This window comes from Tupaia chinensis, unplaced genomic scaffold, assembly GCF_000334495.1.
Source record: "Tupaia chinensis unplaced genomic scaffold, TupChi_1.0 Scaffold000140_1, whole genome shotgun sequence".
Lineage (NCBI taxonomy): Eukaryota > Metazoa > Chordata > Mammalia > Scandentia > Tupaiidae > Tupaia > Tupaia belangeri.
The window spans coordinates 3,812,104-3,822,325 of record NW_006159610.1 but is presented as its reverse complement, the minus strand read 5'-3'; the positions used below and the strand labels follow the sequence as shown (position 1 = coordinate 3,822,325).

The following is a 10,222-nucleotide window of genomic DNA, read 5'->3' as shown; positions in this document are numbered from 1 at the left end:
GAGGGAGAAGAGGAAGGGGGGGTGGGGGAGGAGGAAAGGGGAGAAGAGTAAGGATAGGAGAAATGAAGGAAGAGGAAAAGAAGGGTAGGGGGAGAAAGTGGGAAGGGGGAAAGGAGGGAAGAAGGAAAGAAAGGGAAAAAATCCAAATCAAACACTCTAACTGGACATTTTTAGAAGGGGAACAAGCTGCCCTCCAAGATTACATTTTTTTAAATAGAGCTTTTCTCATTCTGGTGGTGCAGTAATGTCCTGAGCCCATCAGATATCTCTCCATCCACGAGCTCCGCCTCTCCTAGCTTCGCAGACCCCTAAACTCAGACTCCTAGCCCCGCCCACTCGCCCCCCGCCCCTCCCCTCCAGCCCAGCGCCAGCTTTTCGCCCCAGGCGCGCCCCCACCCCCGTGCGGTAGGGGCGGGGTCCGGAGCGGGGCGTTCCGCCGACGGGAAGAGGAAGAGGAAGTTGAGGGAGGGCCCTAGCGGGGAGTGAACCGGAAGTGTAAACGCGCCTGCTTCTCCCCGGCCAGGCGGAACCTGCTCTCTTGGGCCCGGTGGCTGCAAAAGAACTTTCTTTCTCCCGCCCCAACGGTCGCCGCGGCCAACTGCCTCGCCTGTCTGGCAGCCTAGTCCGCCTTCTCTTCTCTCCGTCTCCTCGCCCGGCGGTCAGCTCTGCCCCTGCCACCACCGCCGCTTCGTCTTCTGCCCGGCCAGCCGGCCTGCCCCGCTGCAGCGATGTGCGACAAGGAGTTCATGTGGGCCCTGAAAAACGGAGACTTGGATGAGGTGAAAGACTACGTGGCCAAGGTAAATGGGGAGGAGTGCAGCGGCGAGGGCACGGAGGCGGGATGCAGATGAGGCTGGGGAAGCTGTGGCATCCGAGCCGGCGGGGGTGGGGTGCGCGGGAGGAGGGACCTCCGGGATGGCGGGGTTTAGGGAGCATCCGAACCGAAAGAAGGATCCGGAGAACTTGGTGGCTTTGTGTGTCAGGTAACCGCAGCGTCGATACAGCCCAGCCCTCCTTGCCTTTCTGACCCCCTAAGGGGGAGGGGAAGAGTGGCAACCGGCCACCTGGGGACTCCCTTCGTCGCCTGTAGTCTTTTGAGTGTGGCCCTCTTCTACAACGGAATGACTGAAATCTAACTGTGCCTGGGGAAATTCTCCATCTTGGACTTGCTCCTTCCTGAGCGAAGTAACCTAAGTCATTAGGATCAGAGGGACGTTTTCTTTCACTTTGGGCCTGGTGTGAATTTAAAGAATTCATTGACCGTGAAAAACAGTACCGAAAATAGCAATAGTTAAAATTCTGAAACTTGGTATCACTTCACTGTAGAGTCTTAACTTTGGGTGTGGCCTTTTTCCTCTCCCTCACCACAGCGACTGCATATTTGTTTCAAGTGGTGAGGTTGTCAGTTGGCATCTGGGAGTGTTTAAGATATCTGAGTCGTTTTTAAACATGCTTGCTAAGTTACCCCATCCTTCTCCTTTGATTCCATCCAGAATGCTTTCATGTGTAATACATAGTAAGGCAATTTAGTCACAGTATATTTGGGGGCAAAATCATGATGAAGAAAGCCAAACTCAAACCTAAGCCCAAAACATGAAACTGAATCCACATCGTGGCAGAGTGGTGCACTTAATACATTCAAACTAGCAGTTTGATAACCTAAAACAAACTTCCCAAACAAAAATATATCCTTATGATACAACTATGAAGGACATCTTGCTCCATCTAAAAAGTTGGAGAACCCCATCTAGACCGGAATCCTTCCAAAGTTTTGACGCTGATAGGATGCTGTGTCTTTGCTTCAGAGACCTGTCTAAGGAAGCAGGTAAGCAGAAGCAGAGTTTCTTAAAACTTGCAGGATTGTGCAAGGCAAGCTGCTCATAGATTTTACTCCATCTTAGGCCATGACAATTCAGACTTTCTGCATGTGGCCTATCTGCTTAATTGTCACTTGCAGTGGATTTTTAGGACAGGTTGTCTTCTATTCACTGCCTTCTCAGCTAGATGCAGACTGAAATCTGTCGTTGTGACTGTTTTGATGTGAGGCTAAGGGAAGAAGTTACATGGAACACTTCAGTTCTGGTACACCTACCAGTAGTGGGATACTGCTGTACTCAGGAAGTGAGGGCTTTGACTTTCCTGTCATGGTGCAGTCTTGGATATTTTATATGCTTGAAATACTAAAAGTTGATAAGTAGTAACAACTTGGAACCCCTAAAAAACACAACTTTTGTCCTGTCTTCCTAATACCTTGTTTCATTTCATTGTGTCAATCTTATAAAGTCTTTAGTTATTAGTCCCATTTCACAGATTACTAAAATGCAGTGAACTTTTTAAAGATTTTGGTTACAGAGATAATGAATTTCAGGTGAAGCAAGAACTAAACTGCTGACTCCAAAGCTGAGACCCTGGAACTGCTCCAAGTATTCTCTCACAGTATGAAATCTAATTGTAAAAGCATGGAATACCTAGATTTCTAGTAGAACATTCCAAAGGTCCACATCCAGGCAGATAAGTTGTGCACAAAGAATTTTCAGCCCCACAAAAAAAAAAATTGTGTAAAATTATGTGCCAATAAAGATGGATTCATTTACTTTCAGGCAGTTTTAGAACTAGGTCATTATATTCAGTGTGATCGTTTTTTCCCTTTAATATCATATTTTCTGGTCTTAAAAAGTAAGATGTGCAGAAGAGGGAGGTTAGACATTCAAAGAAAAGCAGAAGGTATGTCTCTGCTCCTTATAAACTAATGTCTGCACTCTATGGAAGAAATGGAAAGATTTGAAAACATAACAGTAGAGAGGGCAAATGTAAATACCAGAGACTTCAATAGAGAGAGGTGGAGAGTGATGGGAGGGGTTCAGGGAAAAAGCATTTAGTAGACGTGAGAATGTACGATTCTTTGTTGAAAATTATGTAAATGGGGGGGTTGGCCCAGCAGATGGCGTAATGGTTATGTCACTGGACTCCCACGTAGCCAACCATGGTTTGAGTCCCAGACCTGGCAGCATAAAACTCATACTAGGCATGTGTGTGTGCATGCCCAAGATCCTGAGAGAAGAAGGGAGAAGAGATTATAGCATGGCCATCACCCTTGGGGGTAATTTCTCATTTTCTCTCTCTCTGTCTTTGTGGTGAGCACAGATGACCTGTAGCAAAAATCTCTTTAAAAAAAAAAAAAGGAAAAATTATGTAAATGGTATTATCCTTGGTTTGATTATAACATATTGTGTGCGTGCTTTAAAAACCATATTGTATGCTATAAAGATGTACGACAATTAAATGGGAAAAAAAGAAAAGTGAAAGGAAGTATTGAGAACTTGTCTATCCTGAAAGGTTTGACTATAATGTCCCATGTATAGACAGTAGAGCTTTTTTCCTTCATTGGTGTCTTTTGGGTCATTGGGAAAGTCATGATGTGTTTTTGCATAGAAAAATGCATCATGACTTTCCCAACAACCTAATATTAAGTAAATATCTTACTTTTTTGGTGAGAATAATAAAAAGACAAACTAGCATGCCAGTGTTTATTGACTGAGCTCCCTTATTGTATCTCTTTAGGATTTAAAGAGTTAAGTCCTTTTCCTGCTCAGCAGCCATCTTCCCCACTTATTCATGGCTCACCTTTTTCATTCACCATTTTTTTTTTGGAGAGGCTTTTTGCTATAGGCTATGTGCACTTGCCAGAAAGATAGAGACAGAGAGACAGAAAGCGAGAAATCACCCCCGAAGTGGGATGGCCATGCCGCAATCCCTTCTCCTCCATTCTCCTGTCAGGATCTTGGGCACACACACACATGCGCCCGGCATGAGTTTAAGCCACCGGGTCCAGGACTCAAACCGCAGTCGACTACATGGGAGTCCAGTGACATAGCCATTACACCAACTGCCGGTCCCAACATAAGTGTTTATTAAACCTATGTGGGAGAGGAAAAAAAAAACTTTTCAGACTTTTAAAGTAGTATACAAATTGTAAGTAACATCTAACTTTTATGAAATCCAGTTGTCCAATTGGAAACAAGTGAAAGCCAGAAAGTAAAGATATTCATGAGCAGCCATGGCTGATATTCTTAGGCCAATTCACTTGCAGTGGATTTTTAGGACAGGTTGTCTTCTATTCACTGCCTTCTCAGCTAGATGCAGACTGAAATCTGTCGTTGTGACTGTTTTGATGTGAGGCTAAGGGAAGAAGTTACATGGAACACTTCAGTTCTGGTACACCTACCAGTAGTGGGATACTGCTGTACTCAGGAAGTGAGGGCTTTGACTTTCCTGTCATGGTGCAGTCTTGGATATTTTATATGCTTGAAATACTAAAAGTTGATAAGTAGTAACAACTTGGAACCCCTAAAAAACACAACTTTTGTCCTGTCTTCCTAATACCTTGTTTCATTTCATTGTGTCAATCTTATAAAGTCTTTAGTTATTAGTCCCATTTCACAGATTACTAAAATGCAGTGAACTTTTTAAAGATTTTGGTTACAGAGATAATGAATTTCAGGTGAAGCAAGAACTAAACTGCTGACTCCAAAGCTGAGACCCTGGAACTGCTCCAAGTATTCTCTCACAGTATGAAATCTAATTGTAAAAGCATGGAATACCTAGATTTCTAGTAGAACATTCCAAAGGTCCACATCCAGGCAGATAAGTTGTGCACAAAGAATTTTCAGCCCCACAAAAAAAAAAATTGTGTAAAATTATGTGCCAATAAAGATGGATTCATTTACTTTCAGGCAGTTTTAGAACTAGGTCATTATATTCAGTGTGATCGTTTTTTCCCTTTAATATCATATTTTCTGGTCTTAAAAAGTAAGATGTGCAGAAGAGGGAGGTTAGACATTCAAAGAAAAGCAGAAGGTATGTCTCTGCTCCTTATAAACTAATGTCTGCACTCTATGGAAGAAATGGAAAGATTTGAAAACATAACAGTAGAGAGGGCAAATGTAAATACCAGAGACTTCAATAGAGAGAGGTGGAGAGTGATGGGAGGGGTTCAGGGAAAAAGCATTTAGTAGACGTGAGAATGTACGATTCTTTGTTGAAAATTATGTAAATGGGGGGGTTGGCCCAGCAGATGGCGTAATGGTTATGTCACTGGACTCCCACGTAGCCAACCATGGTTTGAGTCCCAGACCTGGCAGCATAAAACTCATACTAGGCATGTGTGTGTGCATGCCCAAGATCCTGAGAGAAGAAGGGAGAAGAGATTATAGCATGGCCATCACCCTTGGGGGTAATTTCTCATTTTCTCTCTCTCTGTCTTTGTGGTGAGCACAGATGACCTGTAGCAAAAATCTCTTTAAAAAAAAAAAAAGGAAAAATTATGTAAATGGTATTATCCTTGGTTTGATTATAACATATTGTGTGCGTGCTTTAAAAACCATATTGTATGCTATAAAGATGTACGACAATTAAATGGGAAAAAAAGAAAAGTGAAAGGAAGTATTGAGAACTTGTCTATCCTGAAAGGTTTGACTATAATGTCCCATGTATAGACAGTAGAGCTTTTTTCCTTCATTGGTGTCTTTTGGGTCATTGGGAAAGTCATGATGTGTTTTTGCATAGAAAAATGCATCATGACTTTCCCAACAACCTAATATTAAGTAAATATCTTACTTTTTTGGTGAGAATAATAAAAAGACAAACTAGCATGCCAGTGTTTATTGACTGAGCTCCCTTATTGTATCTCTTTAGGATTTAAAGAGTTAAGTCCTTTTCCTGCTCAGCAGCCATCTTCCCCACTTATTCATGGCTCACCTTTTTCATTCACCATTTTTTTTTTGGAGAGGCTTTTTGCTATAGGCTATGTGCACTTGCCAGAAAGATAGAGACAGAGAGACAGAAAGCGAGAAATCACCCCCGAAGTGGGATGGCCATGCCGCAATCCCTTCTCCTCCATTCTCCTGTCAGGATCTTGGGCACACACACACATGCGCCCGGCATGAGTTTAAGCCACCGGGTCCAGGACTCAAACCGCAGTCGACTACATGGGAGTCCAGTGACATAGCCATTACACCAACTGCCGGTCCCAACATAAGTGTTTATTAAACCTATGTGGGAGAGGAAAAAAAAAACCTTTCAGACTTTTAAAGTAGTATACAAATTGTAAGTAACATCTAACTTTTATGAAATCCAGTTGTCCAATTGGAAACAAGTGAAAGCCAGAAAGTAAAGATATTCATGAGCAGCCATGGCTGATATTCTTAGGCCAATTTGCAAACTGAATATTCCTAGTAAGAGATTATTATTCTCAATGTAGTTATAATTTCAACATCATTCATTAGTTGTAATAATAACCAGCGACTGGATGACTTGTATTACCAGGTACTAGAAAGAACCCTCAAGTTTTTTTTTACTTTTTCTTTTTAGCGTTTGAATATAAGTAATAATATTCCCATTTGAAAGTTGAGGAAATTGAGGCTTATACAAGTAACTTGACAAGGTCACAAAGTAAATAGCATAATTGGTATTTAAACCCACTACTGCCTGAACTACAGTATTTATGTATTTTTTTTCCTTTTAAAATCATATTAGTCTGCATTGCAGCAGTTACCTAGTTTCTAAGTTCACCAAATCTTAGAATTGAAATATTAAGAAAAAGAGAAAGTAGACACAATAAATTAGCTCTGACTCAATGAAGATATTAAAAAAGGAACTGAGTTTTTTTTTTTTTTTTATTGTAACAATTTGAAATTAAGTATAGAGACAAACATCTTTGTGAACTTGAGTTCTCAGAGAATATCTTTGTTCAGGGTATGTCCATAAAAGAGATTGAACCAGTATATAGTGCATTCAGGATGGGAAAATTCATTTGGTATGATGTAATGGTACACAGTGAGTGAATGTAAAAAAAAAAAAAATTAAAAAGAGAAACTGATAGCTTATAGAAACTTTTTTGTAACTATAATCACATATTATCTTATTGTATCATTTATGTTGCTAGAAAAGTTTAAATTGTTTCTTTGTCTTAAATGAATAACGAATTTTTATTCAGAATGGTTTCAATTAAACAAAATAAACTTTATAAAAATATGTTCTTAAAATTTTATATATTTGAGCATTATCATATATTCAGGTATTATTTCGTTTACTTATCACTTCAAGCTGTGGGTGTTATTAATAATATTAACTTCATTTGAAGACAGGATTAAGTAACTTGCCCAAAGTCATCAAGCTTTTGACTGATGAGGCTGAGATTTGGGTTCCTTGGGTTCTCAAGCAGCTTCAAAATAACCTCTTGTGCCTAGCCTTGACTTTCATTTTTCTTCAGACAACTCAGGGGTACTATAAATGTTGCAGTAAAAAATCTTGGTAGGGCCAGACAGTGCTGCAGTAGTAAAATTGGGCAGAGGTCATCCCACGTGAGAACGTTCCCCGTTCAAGTCTGAAGACCTGAGTATGCTGGGCACATATGCACACATGATCGAGGGCTGGCTGATCATACTGTTCAGGCCCTGTTGGAGATTCTTTTGCCATGGAGGAAATACTTTTTTAAAAAATTTAGAAAAATCATGGCAAGATAGTAGTTATTGATACCATAAAGATGAGTTTAGTAGTAGGTTTTGAGGTCCCAGTGCTCTTACAGGTGAATGCTAGTGAGTTATATTGATATGCAGCCCTTATTATCTGATATATGTATACTCTTGTTTACACGTTCTTTTGTTTCACTGGCTGTGAAATACTATACATCAGGTCTCTATAACTTCCCTTTCTCTGTGGTTTCCTTTCCCTCTCTAGCCCCCATTCTAATTACCTCTGCCTTTGACACTCTAATAGATTCGAAAAGCAACAATTGTGCACCATGGAGAGGATAGGATCTATTGAACCTGAGAAAGGTATCAGTTAGAATCTTTAGAAATGGTAAGGCTTATTAGATCACTTTTCACTTTCCTAATAAAGTAGACAATTTTAAAAAGGTCCTGATTCAGTCTATCTTGAATTTATTGGTTTTAGGTAACTTTCTTTCTTTTTAATTTTTTTAAATTATCAGTTTTATATTGTAAAGTATATGATTATACATTGCCCTCTACAGCTGGGCTGGTGACCTAGTCAGAAAGCAAATATTAACTTGTATGAGATATAGGTGCCCTCAGCAGATAAAGTTTAATATAGGCGTTTTTCTTTCTGTTACACTTTTAGCCTTTTTTCTTTTCTTTTCCTTTTTTTTTTTATAGGTTTTCCTTTTTTCTTTAAGTATAAAATAAAGGAAGATCTTTTTTTATACTGGACCATAAATGTTCACTCAAGTGTCCATATAGTGCTCTGCTTTGAGATTTTAAACATTATCCTTCCACTAGTTCATAATAACTAAAAGTTTTAACAGATTAAAACTAATTTAACTTATGAAAGTAATGTCATTTAAATTTAAAAAAAAAAAAAAAAAAAAAAAAAAACACCTCTACTAAGGGTGCAGAGGTTAAGGCCTCTAGATCCCACACATCTAACTGCACGGTTCAGGTTCCAAACCCTGCAACTTAAAAAGAATGCCAAGTGCATGTGCATTCATGCCCAAAACCCCAAGGGAAATAGATTGCTATGTGGGCATCCCTCCTGGGGAGTGTTTTATCTCTTTCTCTCTCCCACTCTCTGGCAAGCACATGAGTTCTATAGAAAACAAAAACAACTTTTGAATAAAGTAAAACTGTCTATTCCCCCTACCTTGGTTGTCTCTTTCTTTAAAATAAAAAATTTATGAGTTTTATTTTTTAACAGAAAAGTTTAAAGAGAACAAAATTTGCCCAGTAGGTCTATTGTCTGGATAACTCCTATTAACTTTAAAAAGTAAAATTAAATGAATTCAGGTACAGGCTAGAAAATGCTGCAGTTAGGGACCAGCCCTGTGTTCTTGTAATTGAGAGAGCCGGATCCCACATGGCTGACCAGAGTTTGAATCTCAGCCCTGATATCTTGAGAAAACAGTCTAGGTGTGTGTGTGTGCATATCCAGGAACCCATTAGGATGGACAAATGGAGGAGAGGGAATTGCAGTGTGATCACACCCCATTGGTAGAGTGTTTTCTTTCTCTCTCACACACACATGCCTTCTGGCAAATAAAAAATAAATAAGTAAGTAAATAAATAAATAAAACACAACAGTACTAAAAAATAAAGGCCTCCCTTCTTCAGTTCCTGTGAACAGTTAGCCATTTTACCAGGATCACATAATTAATTTTAGGAGAACTTTGGAAATTCACCCAGTCATCCATTTCCTCCCCTAAAAAAAAAATTCCTAAAACTTCTGCAAATAATTTATCTCAGAGAGGTTTCACACTGAAATGTACTCTTTCTTCATTCCCCTCCCCCCTTTTATAAGTGGGCCATACTATTCCATCTTATGGTTATATACCATAATTTATCTAACCAGTTCTCAGTGATAAACATTTTGTTTCTGGTTTATGTTAGCAATTAAACCATTAGTAATATATACCCTTGACACCTTTTGAGATATCTGCTACCTCCTGATAAATCTGATAGAATCAGGCACACATCGGCCACACATAAGACGAATTGTTGGTTCAGACCATCAGCCACACTGGGCATCACCAGGTGTTGTGGTTTTCTCCATTTGGATAGGTGAAAATGAGGTGTTGCTTCAGGTTGTAATTCTCTGAGGAGAAGGTAGATCAACTTATCAGAACATAACTAGCCATTGTATTCTTTTACCCAAATTTCTTGTTTGTCTTTTGTTCATTTTTCTGTCAGATAATTGGTCTGTTTCTTGCTGATTTGTATGAATGAGCCCTTTCTAAGTTAAGGAAATTAGTTGTTTTGTTTTGTTTTGGAGAGGTTTTTTTGTTTTGTTTTGTTTTGTTTTGTTTTGTTTTGTTTTGTTTTATGCTGTAGGGCACGTGCGCTTTCCAGAAAGACAGAGACAGAGAGACAGAAAACGAGAAATCACCCCCCGGGGAGGGCGGCACACTGCAGTCCCTTCTCTTTCATTCTCTCATCTCAGGATCTCGGGCACGCACGCACACACCCGGCATGAGTTCAAGCCACCAGGTCCAGGACTCAAACCATGGTTGACTACATGGGAGTCCAGCGACATAGTCATTGTGCCAACTGCTGGTCTCAGGAAATTAGTTTTTTAATCATAATTCTTTACCTACTAATCTGAACTGTAATCTTTATCATAAAGAGATCTGTTACTCCTTCTAGCTATACTAAACTCGTTTTATAATTTGAAACTTCATAGTATGTTTTAGTACAGGGTAGAGCCTCTTTCC

The 10,222-nt window shown here is 39.8% G+C and overlaps 1 protein-coding gene across 1 annotated transcript in view; it reads left to right on the top strand.

Annotated features, from left to right (window-relative positions):
* The first annotated feature begins 453 nt into the window (after nucleotides 1-453).
* MTPN (myotrophin) overlaps nucleotides 454-10,222 on the top strand; it is a 48,548-nt gene continuing 38,779 nt past the window's right edge. Inside the window, exon 1 of the mRNA XM_006145017.3 lies at nucleotides 454-800. Within this exon, the coding sequence (XP_006145079.1) occupies nucleotides 729-800 (72 nt within the window). The 5' untranslated portion in view covers nucleotides 454-728. The remainder of the gene's footprint in view (nucleotides 801-10,222) is intronic.